This window comes from Amia ocellicauda, chromosome 14 (genome assembly GCF_036373705.1).
Source record: "Amia ocellicauda isolate fAmiCal2 chromosome 14, fAmiCal2.hap1, whole genome shotgun sequence".
In the NCBI taxonomy this organism is placed as follows: Eukaryota; Metazoa; Chordata; class Actinopteri; order Amiiformes; family Amiidae; genus Amia; species Amia ocellicauda.
The window spans coordinates 26,593,041-26,614,174 of record NC_089863.1 but is presented as its reverse complement, the minus strand read 5'-3'; the positions used below and the strand labels follow the sequence as shown (position 1 = coordinate 26,614,174).

Genomic DNA, 21,134 nt, shown 5'->3' with positions numbered 1-21,134 from the left:
CACATTTTTGACTGCTGCCACCTAGCGGTTCATTGTTGAAATTGCAGCATCCCAACAAATACAGACTGTATATGAGTTTTGATTTCTTTAAGTTGTGTAATGTTTTAAATGTATAGCCCCACCCCACAAAAAAACAGCCCTGCTTTTTGGACTACACACAAACTCCCAGCATTCCACTGGACAGACTTTTGCCGGGCTGCACTCTGCCTACCTGAGGCACTAGTTCAATGGCTTCTGGGGGCCGGGTGACGCCCTCCTTCAGGGCTGAGCTCCTCTGGGACAGGGGACCCTCTGCGTCACCCCCCTGAGGCACAGACCAGCTATCCTGGGTCCCCTTCCGACAGAACAGGCTGGGGGGACAAAAGACGGTCACCGACCAGTCAGTCACAAAGCTCCACACCACATTGTAAAACATCAAACCCGAGCAAGTTCATGCGTAAACCGCAGACCCTATTAATCCCTCCGTCTTACCTGCGGCGGTACCCGAACATGAGGAAGAGCACGCAGAAGATGATGCAGGCCATGGCGATGTGGATGCCCACCACGATGCCAGCCATCGAGTTCTCGCCCTCCTGCCTGCAGTTACACACCGTCTCGCCACCTGGACAGAGGAAGAGAGGGAGAAAGAGAAAGAGGGAGAGAGCAAGAGAGAGAGAGAGAGACCACTTCATAAACTGGTGCAGTCCCGAGTCTTTCTTCTTGCACTCTAATGGGATGTGTTTGATTGCAGCCACCTTGTGGTTCATAACAGAAACTGCAGCAATCCACATTAAGGGCCAATTTTTTGTCTAGTTTGTCAGACTAAATGTAGACTGCATTTGACTGTGTAGAGGACTGATGTAGCTATGAAGTGCCTGAGATCCCCCTCAGTTCCCCGCCCACCAGCACCATCCCAGTCTCTCACCTGTACTGGTTTTGGCACTGGTTCCATCCTCCGTCAGGGACACCAGTCTCTTGCTGCAGTTGCCGTCTCCATTGCCGTTATAAGCCACCAGCTTGATCTCGTATACCGCGGCGGGGTCTACAAGCATAAAGACACGCAGCTGTCAGCACTACCCATGATGCACTGCGCCGCAACACCCCTGTGGTGATCAGTGACTCCTGGCATACAGTGGGGGGGAAAAAAGTATTTGATCCCCTGCTGATTTTGTATGTTTGCCCACTGACAAAGAAATGATCAGTCTATAATGTTAATGGTAGGTGTATTTTAACAGTGAGAGACAGAATAACAACCAAAAAATCCAGAAAAATGCATTTCCAAAAAATTGATTTGCATGTTAATGAGGGAAATAAGTATTTGACCCCTTCGACTTAGTACTTGGTGGCAAAACCCTTGTTGGCAATCACAGAGGTCAGACGTTTCTTGTAGTTGGCCACCAGGTTTGCACACATCTCAGGAGGGATTTTGTCCCACTCCTCTTTGCAGATCCTCTCCAAGTCATTAAGGTTTCAAGGCTGATGTTTGGCAACTCAAACCTTCAGCTCCCTCCACAGATTTTCTATGGGATTAAGGTCTGGAGACTGGCTAGGCCACTCCAGGACCATAATGTGCTTCTTCTTGAGCCACTCCTTTGTTGCCTTGGCTGTGTGTTTTGGGTCATTGTCATGCTGGAATACCCATCCACGACCCATTTTCAATGCCCTGGCTGAGGGAAGGAGGTTGTCACCCAAGATTTGACGGTACATGGCCCCGTCCATCGTCCCTTTGATGCGGTGCAGTTGTCCTGTCCCCTTAGCAGAAAAACACCCCCAAAGCATAATGTTTCCACCTCCATGTTTGACGGTGGGGATGGTGTTCTTGGGGTCATTCCTCCTCCTCCAAACACGGCGAGTTGAGTTGATGCCAAAGAGCTCGATTTTGGTCTCATCTGACCACAACACTTCCACCCAGTTCTCCTCTGAATCATTCAGATGTTCATTGGCAAACTTCAGACGGGCCTGTACATGTGCTTTCTTGAGCAGGGGGACCTTGCGGGCGCTGCAGGATTTCAGTCCTTCACGGCGTAGTGTGTTACCAATTGTTTTCTTGGTGACTATGGTCCCAGCTGCCTTGAGATCATTAACAAGATCCTCCCGTGTAGTTCTGGGCTGATTCCTCACCGTTCTCGTGATCATTGAGCCCCAGACCAAGGGAGACTGACAGTTATTTTGTGTTTCTTCCATTTGCGAATAATCGCACCAACTGTTGTCACCTTCTCACCAAGCTGCTTGGCGATGGTCTTGTAGCCCATTCCAGCCTTGTGTAGGTCTACAATCTTGTCCCTGACATCCTTGGACAGCTCTTTGGTCTTGGCCATGGTGGAGAGTTTGGAATCTGATTGATTGATTGCTTCTGTGGACAGGTGTCTTTTATACAGGTAACGAGCTGAGATTAGGAGCACTCCTTTAAGAGAGTGCTCCTAATCTCAGCTCATTACCTTTATAAAAGACACCTGGGAGCCAGAAATCTTGCTGATTGATAGGGGATCAAATACTTATTTCCCTCATTAACATGCAAATCAATGTATAACTTTTTTGAAATGCGTTTTTCTGGATTTTTTTGCTGTTATTCTGTCTCTCACTGTTAAAATACACCTACCATTAAAATTATAAACTGATCATTTCTTTATCAGTGGGCAAACGTACAAAATCAGCAGGGGATCAAATACTTTTTTCCCCTCACTGTACAGGTTAATTAAGCACAGTTCCCTAAGATGTCAGACACATTATATTATTTAAATCGATCAAAGTTGGGCTCTAGATGCGGTCATTAGTGGAACAGAATACAATCAACCAATCGGGCACTCAGTCAGTGGCAGTCATCGGTCAGAGCTGTGGGTGGAGGGCACTCACCTAGCTTGGCCAGGGTGAAGGAGTTGGTGTTGACTGGCAGGACATGGGGCCCCTCGTAGTCAGGGTGGGGCACTCGGCGATGGTACAGTTTGAAGCCCTCCACCTTGCCTGGTTTGCTGGGCAGCTCCCAGAAGGCCTGCACCGCACTGGCATTGAGCACCTTGGTGAAGAAGCTTGGCGCGTCAGGCACTGAGAGGGAGAGAGACAGGGAGAGAGGGGGGGAGAGAAATAGAGACAGAGAGAGAGAGAGAGAGAGAGAGGGAGGGAGAGGGAGAGGGATGGATGGAGACAGAGAGGGAGAGGGATGGAGGGAGAGGCAGGGGGAGGGAGTAAGAGAGAGTTCAAAGTTTAGATGCCATTGTTTTTCTAGGTGTTGTGTATACTGCATACACCATGTCCCTGTTAAAGATCTAGGATTCATGACATCGCTGCTCCTCCCACCTCACCAGAGTGTCCCTTAGCAGTCCAGGGATTGACTCACCTCCCCCAAGAGTGGTGGCCACGACCGTGTGGGACTGCTGGCTGGCTCCCAGGGGTGAGTAGGCCTTGAGGTAGATGGAGTAGGTGGTGGCGGGCTCCAGGTTGCTGAAGACATGCTGGTAGGTGGTCTTGCTCACCGCCTCCTGCAGCTCTCGACTGTCTGGCTCTGGGGGAGAAAACAGCCGATCAAGATACAGTCCTTGAGTTCTTCACACCTGCTCCACGAGGGATGGAGGACGTCCGAGCCTCATTCCCACTCAACTCTTAATTGGTTAATTGGAATAGTCATTTACACCCCTCGCCCCCTATGGAAGTCTACCCCTGGCCCCGCCCACCGGCTCTCACCGCCGATCTTGCGGATGTGCAGCACGTATCCGATGATGCCGTCCGTCACCTCCCCGGGGGGCTGCTCCCATGCCAGCTGCATGGCGGAGGGCGACAGGGGGCTGGCGGTCAGGCCCTGGGGGGAGGAGGGCAGCTCCTGGGTCAGGGAGACGGCCAGGCGGGCGCTGGCCTGGTTGGTGCCTGCGCTGTTCTCAGCGATGCACTGGTAGATGGCCTCGTCATCGGAGGTGATGCGTGTCACGGCCAGGGTACTGAGGGAAGAGATGGGGGGATGGGTTTGGATATTATACTAAATTAGTCTAAGTTTAGAGGAAAGCAGGGTGCTCTCTCTTACATTTAAGATTTGATTTGAGTTTTTATTTATGTATTTATACATTCATAAATGTCCTTATTTATATAATTAATTGGTTAATTAATTTATTTCAATTTGTGATCTAAACAGATGTGAGACAATTCTGACATCTAGTGGCAGCACTGTGGATCTGCACCCAAGCTGGAGCTATTAAAATCAATGAAATCTTGGTTAAATTTTAGCTTCTACTACTACTACTACTACTACTACTACTACTACTGTTCTTTGTACAGTCTGAGTTCCTTGAGCCCCAGTCAGGCATATGCTACCACTACAGTTATTAATTAGTAATTAATTATACATATTTGCACTTATGTTGTAAGTCGCCCTGGATAAGGGCGTCTGCCAAGAAATAATAATAATAATAATAATAATAATAATAATAATATTTATTAAATGTGCTACACACCCTGATGCCCCCTACTATTATTGCTGTATCTTATGCATCTAATTAATTCACTAAAACCTTAAGTGAACTAACAATTTGCAGATGACAAAACGTTGTAGACTTTGGGTGACATATATACTTCTATAATATCTCTTTAATTTTGATGTCTACAATGGTTTAACGTTAGTAATAAGCTCTAATTAGGCCAATTAATAAAATACAACCAGCCACCACTTCTCAGATTCATATCTGGCTGGTGATTGGCTGTGTGTGAGAGCTTTGTGGGTGTTGCCCAGTCTCTACCTGTTGTTGTTGGTCAGTTTGACGTTGTCTCCTGGTGTCAGGATCTTGCCATTCTTCAGCCAGATGAGGTGCGGCTCCGGCACGCCCTGCGCCAGACAGGTGAACACCGCGTTGCCGCCTGTGGGCTTTGAGACCGACTGCGGCCACTGCAGGAACTCTGGCGGGGCTGGAGAGAGAGAAGGGGAGTGGAGAAGAGAGATGAGAATACTTGTGCAATATTTCCCTAATTTCAATGCACTGTATAGGACTTCGCAATCCAGGCTGCTAAAGCTGCAGTCCCATAGCCGGACAGAAGAGGGCGGCACTAACAAGGCTCTGATGCTGCTGACCGTCAGCAAAGGTCTGTCCGCAGTGGCATGACCCAGGAATGTGCAGGTGTCATGGGTGCATGGATAGTGTAGCTAGATCAGGGGTTCCCAACCCTGCTAGTTCAAGCTTAATTGAAGTAACAATCTGCTTTGATTTGACTTTTTAAATCATGTAATAAAATAATTGTTTATTTTAAAAGTTATTTATACAATTCTATATTTAACTTATTGTTTTATATACAGGGATGCTTGTTAATAACTTAGGAATGAATTCCGGCAATGCACCCGGACCACTTCTCATTGCATAGGATGAACACGTGTTGAAAAGGCTACAGTAAGTATCCCTGTACAGAACAAATACAAATTTTAAATCTGTGGCAGCAATGTGTGGTCCTTACATTCTTCATTCTTCCTTCGTTGCGGAGTTGTAATATATGTTTAAATGCATATATTTTCCTCTGTAAATCCTTATATTTGTGTGTTCAAAAATGCATTGTTGAAATGGACCTTGCCATATATTTTGTAACTATACTATCTATATAGATAGATAGATAGATAGATAGATAGATACACAGCCTGACAGGATGTTAGGAAGCGAAATATAAAAATAGATTGTCAGCTGTAACATACAGACGTGGCCAAAAGTATTGGCACCCTTCCACCCTAACAATTTTCTCTGAACTAAGTAGAAATTGACAAGTATTTGGTATCCACCATTCTTTATTTCACATTCAATAGAACAGAAACTTTGCTTTTGATTTATGATGTAACATATCACTTTAAACTGTAAAACAAATGAAAATGGCACAGACAAAAATATTGGGACCCTTAACCTAATATTTTGTTGCACAGCCTTTAGAGACAATAACTGCAATCAAGCGTTGTCTGTAGCTCTGAATGAGATTTATAACTGGTAGTTTGGCCCACTCTACTTGAGCAAACCACTCCAGTTCTCTCAGGTTTGATGGGGGCCTTTTCCAAACTGCGAGTTACAGCTCTTTCCACAGATGTTCAATGGGATTTAGATCAGGACTCATAGAAGACCACTTCTGAAGGGTCCAATGTTTTCTTCTCATCCATTCTTGGGTGCTTTTTGAGGTGTGTATTGGGTCATTATCCTGCTGGAGGACCCATGACCTGCATTCATTTTTTTCCCTGCTTATTTTCTTGCTTATTCTATAAAGACATTCTAAAATCGATACCCTTTAGAAGGGGTATGAAATAATTGTATTGTAGTGATAACTCAAGCAGACCATTCTATCTATCTAACAATAAATGAAATTAATTGTCAGCTTCTCTTTTCCATGTTCAGTGTGATACACACAGTGACACAAAACAGTGAGAAACTTTTCTCCATTTAAACTGGCTGAATGAGTGATGATGCGATTGAAGACACCTGTGATACTAATTAAGAGAGAATGGTCTGCTTGAGTTATCACTACAATACAATTATTTCATACCCCTTCTAAAGGGTATCGATTTTAGAATGTCTTTATAGAATAAGCAAGAATTCAGTTCTTTTCACAGTTTTTGTTCCACTGCAAACCAAAGACATGCATGTATGAATGACAAAAGATCTTTTCAGGGCGAATGGTACATTATTTGAATACAATGCAAGGATACCAATACTTTCTGCCATGTCTGTATATCGGCGTGTGTGTGCTTCTGCTAACATTTGAAAACCAGACGAAAGAGATCCATTAAAATATTCTTCAGCCGGCCAGTTAGCACTTGTATTTCAGGTAAAAAAAAAAAAGCGAGGGGACCCCAGCAGTTCATTAACACATCAGACTGCCCAGGGAACCTTCACCTTGCCAATCAACTCCACAAGCCACTCCCCTCCATATTAACCCCACCCCTCTTTACCTCATGTCCCTTTGTGACACAGAGGCCCCGCCCCCTCTCCCCTGCCGGCTGGCCTGTGTGGAGAAGGGGGCCAGATGTGCCCCGATGCACGGAGAGAGGGTCCCTGACACCGGTTTTCAATGGAGGACAAAGCCCATCCGCACACACAGACCCCTGCATCTCATTGATCTATCGCCTAGCCTGTGAAAGGGAGCCACTTCTCACGCCTATTGAGCCGGGCGCTGGGAAGGAGAGGGGACTTTCAATAGGGAGTCATTAATCAATTTGGAGAATTAATATTATTCCTCTCCCTCTGTCCTGTGGGCCCCCACTCTCACATTCAGTCTGTTTTTCTTTCTTTCGGGAACAACAGAAATAAAAAAAAATAAAAAAAGACATTATTCCCCCTTTTTGGTCATTTTTTCAAATATATTAAAAAAAAAAAAAGAAAGACACTTTTTTCGTTGTTGTGGTTATTGTTTTTTAAAATTTCGATCATTCTCACGGGCCTCTTATTGTGCATCCCTGCTCAGTAATCATATAGTAAGATGGTAGTACATTGGGTGTGAAATAGTACCAAAAAGTATCTTATTTTGTTGCCCTTTCATGTGTCTCAAAATGAGACTAAGAAAACTGTGAAGGGGCATAACTAGCATCCCAATTTATGTCTAGTGCTCCAAACATAGAGATAAAAAAGGAAGCATGTATTTTGCGTTTTTAATTATTTTTGAGAGGTACAACGTTACAATTACAAACATTATATTGATTTAAACCATCCACATGTTTTCCTGCTTTTCCATTTTTTGATTTCGGACATTGCTTGGCGTCCGGCTAATCAGACCTGCAAGGAATACACCTGCTCTCACTGTTCTCGATTAGTTTGATGCATTTTTTTCACTGCCATGTTTATGCCTCCAGTTAATAAGTACAATTTCGGATAGAAAAGGAAAAATAAACTAAAAAATCAAAACCCCAGCACTTCAGTGTGTTCAGTGTGAACACTTCCTATTATGGCCAAGTCGGTCAGCCAATCAGAGTTGACTGTACCCTAACTATCATCACTGACATTTCCACTTCCTGTTGCGCTCCCTGCTTGTTTTCCAAAGGCTATCATTGATTATTGCTGACCCGACTATATGATTATTACAGGATTATTGCATTTCGGCTGTTATCAGTTAAAGGTGTGTTATTGTTTTTGTAAATTAGTACCTCAGCCGTATGTACTAGACAATTCCTCCTTCTACACAAAAGAACTCCTGCCTCAGTGTTTCGTGGGCGAGATTGATTGGTGTGTTTCCAGCTGAATGGGGGCCACTCCAGTGCTTTCTGTACGATGTGAATGGGCGTCTGGAGTGGCCGGGGCCCCACTGTAATTAATCTGCCGCAGGAGCTCTCCTTCTCCCCGTCAAGGGCTCTTCACACTTGAACTTCAGAGGAATCGTTTATCTGAGACCCTATGCAGGACCCCCCCCACACACACACACACATACACACACCCACCCCTGGTGTTTAAACAGAGGAGGTGAGTGTGTGTGTGTTTGTGTGTAGGTGCTGAAGTTCAAGTGGGTTTTTTATTTTGTATGGGAACAAGCAGCCCCAGAAACAGAAGTATTGGTGTTCTTTCTGTCTCACTTTACTTATGTGTTTATCTATCTATCCATCCATCCCTCTCTGTTTGTCATTATCTCTCTCTCTCTTTACTTATATCTTTATCTATCTATCAGTCTATCTATCCAACAATAAATGAAATTAATTGTCAGCTTCTCTTGTTAAATTGTATTTAGTATGGGAGGGGGGTCTTTTTAGTGTTTTGGTTGATATGGTTCGGGGTTCAAAGTTTCAGTGTGTTTATTGTGTTTTGGATCTGTCTGTCTGCCTTTTTGTGCCTATCAGTTTATTTCGCCATCTTTCATTCTTTACCACCTTGGCACTAAGACCTCTGTATTTTACAGGGATATTATTACACTGTGATCCCAAATAGACTTTTATCGCTAAGATATAATAATAATAGTAATCACAATAATATGTGGTGTCGGTACGTGTATGTGTAATTACAGAGAGTAATTCAGTACTCGGGCACTAAGACCACAGATACACTGTTACACATCGGGATGTGTAACTCTATGAGCTGAATTTGATCTGTAACACAGCATTTTGTGTCCGTGTCCGTGCGATTGCATAAAACACGGAAACAGACTCGCCGCTTTATAAGTCTACACATGTCATCAGTATCCAATATGGAACATTCATATTTTTTTAATTCTAACGACGCTCTCTGCTGTTCTTTTTATCCATACTTGTCTTGAGAACTAGAGGCCGATATCCCTCCTCGAAGCAGTGGCTAAAATAACGACAGCTGCATACGAAGATCTGACCCCGGGGCTCGCGGCCATCCCGCTATTAAAGGCTTTCCAGTGATCTGCATTTTGATCCTGGGAAATCGATAGATCCCATTCACTCGCCGGGCCCATCCATCTTTCGCTTTTTGTTCAGTGCCGTTTTGTCTCGGTTGTTTCCCCGTCTCCCTGGCCTTGACTTTGCTCTTGAGCCGGCCCACTGACCACCAGCTGTGGATCGCAACAGCCGTCATCTGCCTCCACACCACCTCCCCACCCCCCCAGCCCTGTCCCTGTCCCAAACGCAGAGGGAAGGGGGGTGACTGTCACCTCTTCAACCAGCCATCAATCCCTCTCCTCCTCTCCCAATCAAAATTATCCCCCTGCTCCCCCTTCCCCTCCGACCTGCCTTCTCATAAGTCCTATTGCGAGAGGTCGGAGGTCAGAGGTGAAGGGTGATTCTACACAAAGCCTCCCCTGCACTCCCACCCACATCCCCCTTCCTCCTCCCTTTCTCTCTCTCTCAGATGGCCCTCCATTGTCTATTCCCCCCCCTGAAATGCATCTGCCCCGTGTGTCACAAGAGCAGCGAGGTACACACACGCAAGCTGGCTGCTCCCCGGGTTCAAGGGCAAGAGGGGGTGAAGTAAGTGTGTGTGTGAGAAAGGGCAGACCCTCGCCTCAGACCTTTGCACCAAGTCTGGGACCATGAAGCGAACACTGCAAACGATACAACTGCATAACGATCCGTGTCTCAGGGAAGTGACCTGAAACCTGCATCTGCCGCAGCCATTGTGTTGGATCCCAGTTCAGCAGAGTGACCGAATGCCATGTCTCTGAATAGACCGCTAGCGCATGTATAGTTTAGTGACGGAGAGATGGAAGGAGGGAGGGATGGAGAGAGATGGATGGGTAGATCTGTTAGATAAACTGACAGATGGATAGATATATATCTAGATAGATAGATGGAGATACAATAGATATAGTAGGTACATAGAGATAGAGATAAACAGATAGCTAGAGATAAATAAATAGATAGATAGATACAGTGGGTATACAGGTATTTAGAAATATAGATAGATAGATACAGTAGGTGCATAGATAGAAAGATAGAGAAACAGATAGATACAGTAGAGAGATAAACAGATATATAGATACAGGAGGTACATATGTAGTTAGATAGATAAACAGATTACTAGAGATAAACCAATAGATTGATAGATAAATAGATACAGTAGGTACATAGATAGTTAGAAAGATAGATACATAGATAGCCAGATGTATTGATAGATAGATATATAGATAGATATAGACAGACAGACGGAGATAATATAAAACTATCAACTGGGTAAAGATTTTGATAGGCAGACTGATACACTTAAAATTACACTGGCAGATACAAAAATATTAGCGACAATAATCGAGTAAATCGACCCCCGAAAAATAGACGATTGGAACAAATCATAAAATCAGCTCCCACTGCATCTGTGCCTAGCGTTGCCGGGAGCGTTTTAGAAACAGACAGACAGACGTGTGTGACCGTGTCGGTTGCTAAGGGTTTTTGGCAAATCTGCGACATCAAAACGGCCGTGCATTGGTAAGCAGGCGTATGCGCTCGTATCCCGAAGCTCTGGCCTTAATGATCCCGGGGCCCCCATTTCATGAGAGAGTGTCAGGTGACCCCCCAGAAGGTCACTGGCAAATCCAATACAGGTTAATGTAGTCTGGCCTTCCCAAATCTCTCCCCTCCCCCCCAGTGACACTCCCTCTCCGGCTGTCCTCAGTGCATGTGTGTGTGTGTGTGTGTGTGTGTGTGTGTGTGTGTGTGTGTGTGTGTGTGTGTGAGAGAGAGAGACTGTCACTATACCTCCACCCCAGGCTGTGCCAGTGTGCGTCTTAATTGCTTAATTGCTTAATTGTATTTACTGGTAATGGGGAATGATGCCCCAAAAGAGTGAATAATAAGGGGCAGGGCTTACAGGTCAGATGCTTAACGAGGTCATGGACTGACACTGGTGCAATTACTTATATTGAATCAGGCCTTCCCAACTGTATAGAGTACTATATTCTAAACATGAATGGCAGGTAGGTGAGCTCAGAAAACAGATTTTTTTAAATGCATGCATCAGACAAAGATTTTGTGTTCAAAAGATAGGAAGTTATATATTGTGTGTTGTGTGTGTGTGTGTAGTGTTTTAAATCAGTACAGTGTTGTAATCTGTGTGTGTGTGTGTAGTGTTATAGATCAGTACAGTGTTGTAATCTGCGTGTGTGTGTGTGTGTGTGTAGTGTTATAGATCAGTACAGTGTTGTAATCTGTGTGTGTGTGTAGTGTTATAGATCAGTACAGTGTTGTAATCTGCGTGTGTGTGTGTGTGTGTGTGTAGTGTTATAGATCAGTACAGTGTTGTAATCTGCGTGTGTGTGTGTGTGTAGTGTTATAGATCAGTACAGTGTTGTAATCTGTGTGTGTGTGTAGTGTTATAGATCAGTACAGTGTTGTAATCTGCGTGTGTGTGTGTGTGTGTGTAGTGTTATAGATCAGTACAGTGTTGTAATCTGCGTGTGTGTGTGTGTGTAGTGTTATAGATCAGTACAGTGTTGTAATCTGCGTGTGTGTGTGTGTGTGTAGTGTTATAGATCAGTACAGTGTTGTAATCTGTGTGTGTGTGTAGTGTTATAGATCAGTACAGTGTTGTAATCTGCGTGTGTGTGTGTGTAGTGTTATAGATCAGTACAGTGTTGTAATCTGTGTGTGTGTGTGTAGTGTTATAGATCAGTACAGTGTTGTAATCTGTGTGTGTGTGTGTAGTGTTATAGATCAGTACAGTGTTGTAATCTGTGTGTGTGTGTAGTGTTATAGATCAGTACAGTGTTGTAATCTGCGTGTGTGTGTGTGTGTGTGTGTGTGTGTGTGTGTGTGTATTGTTATAGATCAGTACAGTGTTGTCTGTGTGTGTGAAGTGTTTTAGATCAGTACAGTGTTGTAATCTGTGTGTGTGTGTAGTGTTATAGATCAGTACAGTGTTGTAATCTGTGTGTGTGAAGTGTTATAGATCAGGACAGTGTTGTCTGTGTGTGTGAAGTGTTTTAGATCAGTACAGTGTTGCAGTGTGTGTGTGTGAAGTGTTTTAGATTAATGAATTGTGTGTGTGTGTCTGTGTAAAAAAAACAGTACATACAGTATTGAGATCCAGTGATATTGTCTGTAATATAAGACAAGCCAGAGAGTGAGATGGTGACAGAGAGAGAGACTAAGAGTGAGGGTGACAGCACAGGGCAGGGCAGTCCTACCTTGCACCACCAATCTCCCCAGTGCCGTACGCCTCATCCTGGTCCCGGGCCGGTTGGCGGCGCACACGTAGACGCCCGAATGCTGAAGGGTGACGTCTGAGATCATGAGGTTGCCTGTGCCCACAACCTGGATACCCTCGACGCCGATGGAGCGCCCGTCTGTCCACACACACACACACATACACACACAGACAGACAGAGATACAAAAAGAGAAAGTCAGAAGAGAAGTAAAAAAATACACTGCATATCCACGTGCAAAATCATAAAAAAGGACTTCAAAAAAAGCAGAATCTTACCCAGCCTGCTCCAGGACACGATGGGCCGGGGGTTGCCCGTGGCAATGCACTCCAAAATGGCTGTTTGGTGCACGGTGATGGTGAGATTCTGGGGGCCGGAGAGGATGACCGGTTCACGATAGGTCCGTTGTGCCGCCACTGAGAGAGAGAGAGAGAGAGAGAGAGAGAGAGAGAGAGAGAGCAAGAGATCAGGACTGCGGATATGAACAAGAGTGGCAATCCAACCCTCAGTGAGACAGCCCTGCCATCTTGTCACAATTCCCATGGGCCTGTGAGGCTGGCAATGCCTGTACACATTGCCCACACTCACCGCTGATGTTGAGCTGGGCCTCGTGGCTGTAACGGGTGTTGGCGATGTTGGTGGCCATGCAGCGGTACACCCCGCTGTCCGAGCGGCGCACGCCCGTGACCTGGAGGATCCCAGCGGGGAGCAGAGTGTACCTGGGGGGGACGGGGGGATGGCACAGGTGAGAAATATCAACATACAGGGCTCTCATACACTTAACTGAGGACATGAAATGCTAAATTAATGTATATAACAGCTAAACAAAAGCTATAACAAATGAATGAGGGCACTAAACACACTAATCCACTTATTCAACTAATAACACTAATTTAACACACTAGAGAAGGGGTGTCAGATTTGATTCCTGAGGGGCCACAGTGTCTGCTGGTTTTTGTTCCAACCGAGATCTTAATTATTTGTCATTACTATGTCATTCTTTACTCAGGTAGGCTTATCTAGAACTTGTGTTGACTCAAAACACTGAACCCACAGGACATTCAATTAATCCAGTTAATTGATTAATTAGACCAATTAAGGAGCCAAGAGATGGGCAGGAAAGAAACCCAGCAGACACAGCGGCACCCCAGGACTGGAGTCTGACAGCCAAGGACTAGAAGCTTCCACACAGGGGCCCTGTACCTGCTGTCCTGGGTGCTGAGCGCCGTCCTGTTCCTCTCCCAGGTGATGTTGGCCTCCGGGATGCCGTTCACCTGACATTGGAAGCGAGCCACCCCTCCCTCATCCACCGTCATGGACTCTGGGTGAGTGTGGAACTTTGGAAGAGCTGAGAGAGAGAGAGAGAGAGAGAGAGAGAGAGAGAGAGAGGGAGAAGGATGGACAAGGAGGGAGGGAGGGAGAGAAAGGGTACTTTTAAAGAGAGTTCAAGATGACAGATTGCAGGTAAGATTGAGGGCGCGGCTGAATGCAAACACACAGTCTTGGCATAAAGAAGTTTTCTTACTTATTTATGTATTTGAATTATTTATGGACTTATTTATTTCTGTTCTCTGTTTATATAAGAACCACACCAGTTCCCCCCACTCCCTACCTCCCCTCCCTCCCCCAAAAAAGTGGTCAGGCTGGTCAAATGTAAGCCTAGGAGCCGTGCTCACAATCAATGTGGGGGGGGGACCTTATTATGAAAGTACATCGCCATGGTAACCTCCCCGCCTGGAGGTATCACCGGTGACGGCCATAACTCTACTGCACGACCAAAACCCTCCGCTTTATTAAGCCATAGGGAGGGGGCAGTCGTAATGGGTCGGGGTAAAGGAAAGGTCGCCCTCTCTTTAAAATGAGTGCGGAGGGTAAGGCTATAAAATGACCCCCCACGTCCCCTTCTCGCCATACCTCCTGGGGATGGGGGGGGTCATTTTATAGCCTTACCCTCCGCACTGCTGTGATCCAAGGGAGTCAAGGGCTGATAACAGGTCAACACCATTACTGCCTCCAGAAGACAGAGCTTCCTGGTCCTGGAGGAGCCCCTACTCTGCTGGTTTTTGTTCCAACCCAGCTCTCAATTAATTAATTGGACCTTAATCTGCTTAGATTTGACTTTTTAATTGTGTAATAAGAGTTAGTCCTTTAATAAGTTATTTATACAATTCTGTACTTAACTTAAAATCCCTACTGTTGAAAATCATTAAAAGGCTCTGATTTAGGAAATTATGAGTTCAATTAAGGGTTCAATTAAGTAATTGAGAGCACGGTTGGAACATAAAACATCAATTAGGGGGTCCTCCAGGTCTTCGATACCGGAACTTACAGGCCAGCTGGACCCGGGCTTTCCTGCTGACCAGCATGCCGAAGCGGTTCTGCGCAGCGCAGTCATACTCCCCAGCATCCGTCTCGTTGCTCTCACGCCGCTTGTGGAAGTTCTGGATGAGGAGCGAGCCGTTGGCCAGCACGCCGGCCCGCTCCCCGGTGGCCACAGGGACGCCGTTCTTCCGCCACGTCACCGAGATGGGCCCCTCCCCCTGCACCTGACAGTCCAGCAGCAGCGGCCGGTCCCTCACCGCGATGACGTCCCGGGGCTCCAATAGGAAGGCCAGCTCCGAGGCTCCGCCCAGGCCTGCTGAGGGAAAGGGGAGAAGCCACATCGTTAATTGGGCATAATTTAATAAACACCACGTCAGGTGCAGAATTCAACAACTGGTACTGAAGTACGAGTCACCTTGAACAAAGACGCCACCAAAATAGTATATGATACGATACTACCTACTGCTAATATGAATGTGTACCACTAATATTATTATTTAAATCATTATTATAAGAACCAAAACAACAGCAGAGGAAATCTATCATATCTTCCAAGCCTGGGTTATAAATAGGACCTTCGATGCTCATTTGATCTCCATTCATCGTGAGAAGCCGGATCAGCCCTGTCCACTTAAGTGTATTGCCTTGTGCTTAATGGTGCGTACGATGCTATAGCTGCATTACTGTAATAGTCATCTCTGAGCAGCAGTGCCCAATGATCCCTGTGGCTTTGATCCCTGGCCTTTCCTCCCAAGCAGTGTTATACCCAGTACCCACAATGCACTGCCTGAAAGAAGAAAACCTGACCGTGGCAATGAAACAACATTTTCCAGACATGAATGACAACTACAACTCTTAACTTAATCTTAAACTTACCACTAGATATTAAGCAAATATCTAGTGGTAATTTTATCACAGTGTCCTTACCCTTCAATCTTGCTTTTACTGTGTTTTTTTTTTTTATATTCTCCCAGTGGTTTACTGTGGGTTTATGAGGGGACCATGACATCCCATGAACTATATTTCTAAGGCATGTTGACTGTGGTAAAGCCTGGTTTAGTCCTGGGAGAGTGTAGTAAATCCCCCTGAAAGTGTGTGAAAAGTCACAGGACTTCGGGACAAACAGATTCGAAATGCACAAAATCCTATGGTACGTGTGCCCGCATACATTTGCGTAAGGGTATACTCTGATATAAAGAGTGCCGATGTAAAAATAAAGCTCCAGGGCATGATTATCAGGGCAAAAGAAGGTTGAAATCATAGATAGTTTCAGATGACCTCTCTGTGGGCGGGGATTTAACTGGGCAGCTACTGGTAACAGGTGTCCATCACCCCACTCCACACCGTAGCCCCACCTGCGAACACATGCCCTCGCCATTCGCCCAGCAAGAATGGCAATAGCTTCTATTTCTTTCTTCACGTCCATTCAAGCCCCGAGCAGGCCTCTGTGGGATGAAGGTGTTGTTTTGTCTTTAATAGCAGGCTTTACGATCTCAAGGACAAGGTGACGACAAGGGGATGAAGAGGCTGTTAAAGTTTACGGTCTAATAAAGTCCGCGGCTTGGACTCGCCTCCCTGCTTGTAATTGGGATGCAGGCGGGGCAGAGTGGAGCAGGGGGCAGGGGGCTTGTAAAGGTAATTGACGATGCCAGCCCGGCACACAGCCGACCCCCTCTTATCGATCCGCTGCGTTTTCTTTAATTACCCTGCGGCCTCCGCCTCTGCTAACGAGCCGGGCCGGGGGCACTCTTGACGAGCGTCTTTAACGAGCTTTCCCCTGGAACTCTGGAACCAGAACGCCACTGACGCCAGTTTACAGGGCCAGTTAATTGCTTAACGGGTACATTCGTTATAGAGGCCCATTGCATTTCTAGAAGGGAGTATAAACATATCCTGGAAGTACAATCGATACACTTGTTGTAACAGTGGCCACAAAAACACACTGAAACACACCTCGAAATAATAAAGAACTAGATATAACAAACCCATAAAGGTATAGCGGAAATATATTTGACACCACATTGCAGACAAGTGTTTTAAAGTCTATTTCTGTGTCTTTCTGTAGCCGTTCATGCCTACGGTGCTCCATTTCATATGAACATTCCTTGCCAAATGACTTACCACTAAAGGAATATACAATATATTCAATACACCATTTGAACACAAGCTGTCACTTAAATCTTTGCTCCACGTAAACCAAGTGTAGCAATACACAGTGTCTGGACCGACTGAATCGGTGTGGAGCTGGATCTCCGACTTCTACGATTCCACCCGCTGTTTAGTGGAGGCGGCTCACAGGAGCACACAAGATTCTACGGCGTCCAGGTTCACTACGGCAGTGCATCACCCCCAGCATTATGGGTAATTACACTTATGCAGTCTAGAGCGTTTTCATGGTCCCTGTGGTTCTCGCCGTGTTCTCGGTGGAACAGCTCACTGTGGGCAAGGACCTCTTGCCAACTTCTAAGACTTCTTCTACGTTAGCTTGGTGGTTTTGAACGTGAATTAAATAGGCTCAAGGTGTCTAATCAATGACTACAACCACCACTGCTGATCATAAAAATGCTAACCGACAATAAACTATCATCTCAACGAAGGGCTTTGGCCTTGAGTGAAAGTCACAGTCTGAGAAGTGAAAACCCTGTCCGTCTGGTCAGAAATAAGTCCACGGCAGGGTGTCTGACAGCTTCATCTTGAGGAGGGGGTGACGGCGCGAAAAAAAGGGGACAACGGCACCGCGGGAGGGCTGGAATGGGTCGGGAGGGAAAGGGAGAGAACTTGCACTTGACATTGTGCGGAATTTGATGGATGGCTCTTTTAGTGCCTGCGAAGTTCGTCTTCCCCCCCAGATCTATAGCCCTCCGCCGCCCCCGCCAGGCACAATGGGGACAAATGCCATCGAGCCACTGAAGCCATTGAGCCAAGGGGGGACCCCGGAGCCACACAATGGGCGAGCCAAAGGAGAGGGAGGGGATGTGGGGGTCAAGAGAGGATGAGGTCTATACAATCAGAGAGAGAGAGAGAGAGAGAGAGAGAGAGAGAGAGGAGGGGGTGACAATAGTCCAGCGCACACAAAAGACAGCAGTGGACACCCCTCCCCCACCTTGGCTGTCACCCACCAGCTTCTACTCCAGGCGCCATCTGCCCCCCTTCCCTGGTCTACCTCCCCTTGCCGCCTCGTCATCCCTCCTCTCCTCTGTATTCCTTTCACTCTCCCCTGCGAGGTGACTTTCCCATGCCACCCCATCACTCAGACCCATCGCCAAGGTCACCCCGCCCTCCACGGCCCCGCCTCCCCTCTCTCATTCTGATCATCTTCCCGGGGGCCATTTGTTCCGCAGCGGACCCCCTGCCCCCCGTCACAACACTTAGGCCAGGTTTTCGTTCTTGACCTCTGAGGTCCAGCGCCAAAGCCAGGAGGTCCCCCCTTGACGGCCTTGAACTTGCGCATCGAAATATGAAATCAAGAGACGACCAAACCTGCCAGCTGCCTGCATCTGCTATTCCGAACCCCCCCCCCCCTCCAACATGTTTAAAACAGACTGAACTCCAACTCACCCCCCCACCCTCTCATTCAAAACCACTAGGACCATTGCAGACTGGAGCTCGTCCAACAGATGTTGCCCCACACCCATGTGAAAATTCCCCTCCTGTACAGCCACTACTTACCAATTAGGCCAATTTCAAATCTACGGTGTACAATTTTGTGATTAAAGTACATCACTGCTCGTCAATGTATCTGGGTTTGAGCTACAGCAAAAAGTGAAGATTTCTGGGTCTCAGTTACTCTAATCTGACTAAACCACTTTATTATATAGCCTTCATTATTTTATTTTAATATTTGTTGGGCTTTAATATCTTCCCCATCCAATTAATGACAAAAAATTTAAATAATCGGATGTGGTTTCATCCCAGGACCACTCCGATCATCTCCCCTCCTGAAACCAGTAAAAAAAAAAGATCAATACACCAACTTTCCGGGCTGGGGACTCAGAGTTGTAAGTCACTCAGAGAATCAGCTCGGCTTTGGAAGTTAAATAACAATGGTAAACCCACACGGCTAGTCTTGCGACACGGCGGACAGCAGCCTCCCAGGGAGAGCTGGCGGTCCGCAAAGTCTGAGCCCCCGAGGTGTTAATGAGCAGCTTTGTCAGCGGACCTCCGAGGCAAAGACTGCATCCCACAGTGCACAGCTGGGGGAAAACGCTTTTATTTCTCTCTGCTTTGCTTTTTCTGCTTCTCTCTCTCTCCTCGTAACGTAAATAAAGCATCCCGTTCGGAGAAAGATGTGGCGTTTGCGTAGAAGTCACTTCCACGTGGAGGGTTTGTTATGTGAAGGAGTCAGTTTACATCTTGACTTTTGAGTTATTTCCTTTTTTGTTTAAACCGAGAGCGTGTTGGATTTGAACTTTTTAAAGCAAAAGCATTTGAATAGATTTGGGTAAAGGTTGCGGGTTTGCAGTAAGTGATTGTGTGCTGGGGGTCCTAAAAATCTACTGCATTCGAGTCCAGGTGATGCTGAAAATACATCAAGTTTGTTTAACCTACCCCCCCCCCCCCAACACACACACACACATCTATTCAGATCTCATATACTGGGACATCCATCTCTGTCTCTTCTCCCTCTACACAGTAATATAGTTTTATAAGGCCAGGCCGACTTCAGCATGATTGAGTGTTCAAGTTTAGGGATGAACTTACACCCCCCTGAAACTGTGGGGCGTCCTGAACAGCAGGCGGGACCCCCCACCTCCGTTCTCTGACCCCAGCTCCTCGGGGGTCATGGGAGAGTTGCCAGAAACGGGGGGGTGGCTGGTGGACAGCTTGAGCCCGGCCACTAAAAAACTAAAAGCACCCCCCCCACCATTGTACCCCTACCGCCCGTGAACTTCAGAGCCCATTGTGGCCGCAGCACTAAGCCCCCAGAAAGCAAGCCCTGGCTATCAGGCTAAGGCACACACGAGCAAATCCTCCCATTGATTGCTTTACTTGGCTGTGAGTGCCTACAGACCAGGGAGAGAGAAAAGAAAAGAAAAAGGGACAGAATTTTAAATTAAAACATCTCTCCCGTCTCATTTCAATCCCCACACTGCGGAGATGCAATAAAATTGAGACGGAGCAAGAGAGACAGGGGAAATATACTTTTTTTTTTTCCCTTTACTGCAGTATTGTGACTTATTTGGGGAATCAGTTATTGAACTACAATAAAGGCCAACTTTTATTGACCGATAGAGATGGTGGGAGTAAATTCTATAAAAAAAATGGCATGTTGTATGTATAGAGACATATGCATTAGTGCATGCAGGCACGTCAATTTCGACATTCTCAGTGGTGCAACACTGAAATGTAATATAACAACATATGGTCCCAGACACACAATGCAGCCAGTGCAAATATGCAAAGTCAGTCTTAGGTTAACTCAGGTCCAGATGTCTGAAAGGGTTCAATAGCTCAGACCCACACCCCCGGATGAGAAATTATTACATTTCAAGTACAGAATTATTTGTTGGTATTCAAAAATGCAGGACACACAAATATAAGGAGAGAGAGAGAGAGAGAGGGAGAGGGAGGTAGAGAAAAAAGCATGAATTGAAACTCTCTTTTCCTTCCACCCCCTCCCTAAAATGTATTACAACCCTTTGTGCGGGATTACAAATGCCTGCGCGCCGAGAGAATTCCTCCCTTTTCACTCTCTCCTCCTATTATCTCCCATTAAACCGGCTGGATACCCCCGCTGCAACAATGGCTGAATACGGCCCATGCCGAGAAGGCAGTGGAGACCTGGGAAGAAGATTCAAATCGGGGGGCAGTGTGAAGCCGAGAGCCCGGGGCCGCCTCCTTTGTCTCGCTAATGGGAGTTAAACTCTCTCCCTCTCGGCCGGCGCAAGTGCCCCCAGCCTGGCAGAGTAAACACGCTAATGACAACACTGAGGGCGGCTTTGTTTAAGGCGGGCGTTCCGTGCCAAGTGCGCCCGGGCAAGTTCAAAGTCATGTAAACACGCACCGTTTCCGACGTGATGGGACTTGAGGGGGCGGTTGATTACTTGTGTTCTTCTGGTAGATACACAGTCAACAGAAGCGTCGTTTTTTGATATTTAAATATGCAATTAATTCGGCGACTTGGAAGATGCGCCTGCGTAATTGCTTCCTTCCTGGCGTTCTTTCGTTTGGGGTTCGAATTAGACGCAACTGTGCCACTGACGTTTTTTGTTTGGTTGGTTTGTGTCGACGATGGTTGCTACTTGGTTGTAATTGTGTGGCAACCAGTCATTGCCACTGAGATGGTTGGCTTGGGAGACAGGGATCGGGA

At 46.3% G+C, this 21,134-nt stretch overlaps 1 protein-coding gene across 3 annotated transcripts in view; it reads right to left on the bottom strand.

Annotated features, from left to right (window-relative positions):
• Window positions 1-21,134, bottom strand: part of LOC136767572 (immunoglobulin superfamily DCC subclass member 3-like) — a 33,130-nt gene that overhangs the window by 6,066 nt on the left and 5,930 nt on the right. Inside the window, exons 2-13 of one of the 3 annotated variants that reach the window (XM_066721448.1) lie at window positions 14,832-15,140; window positions 13,706-13,850; window positions 13,091-13,221; window positions 12,781-12,918; window positions 12,484-12,642; window positions 4,701-4,866; window positions 3,658-3,908; window positions 3,314-3,478; window positions 2,833-3,021; window positions 905-1,021; window positions 472-601; window positions 212-350 (exon numbers count right to left, since the gene is read on the bottom strand). In XM_066721448.1, the coding sequence (XP_066577545.1) occupies window positions 212-350; window positions 472-601; window positions 905-1,021; window positions 2,833-3,021; window positions 3,314-3,478; window positions 3,658-3,908; window positions 4,701-4,866; window positions 12,484-12,642; window positions 12,781-12,918; window positions 13,091-13,221; window positions 13,706-13,850; window positions 14,832-15,140 (2,039 nt within the window). Of the gene's footprint in view, window positions 1-211; window positions 351-467; window positions 602-904; window positions 1,022-2,832; window positions 3,022-3,313; window positions 3,479-3,657; window positions 3,909-4,700; window positions 4,867-12,483; window positions 12,643-12,780; window positions 12,919-13,090; window positions 13,222-13,705; window positions 13,851-14,831; window positions 15,141-21,134 lie in introns of those variants that run through there. The other 2 variants (XM_066721449.1, XM_066721450.1) reach the window with 2 other exon arrangements.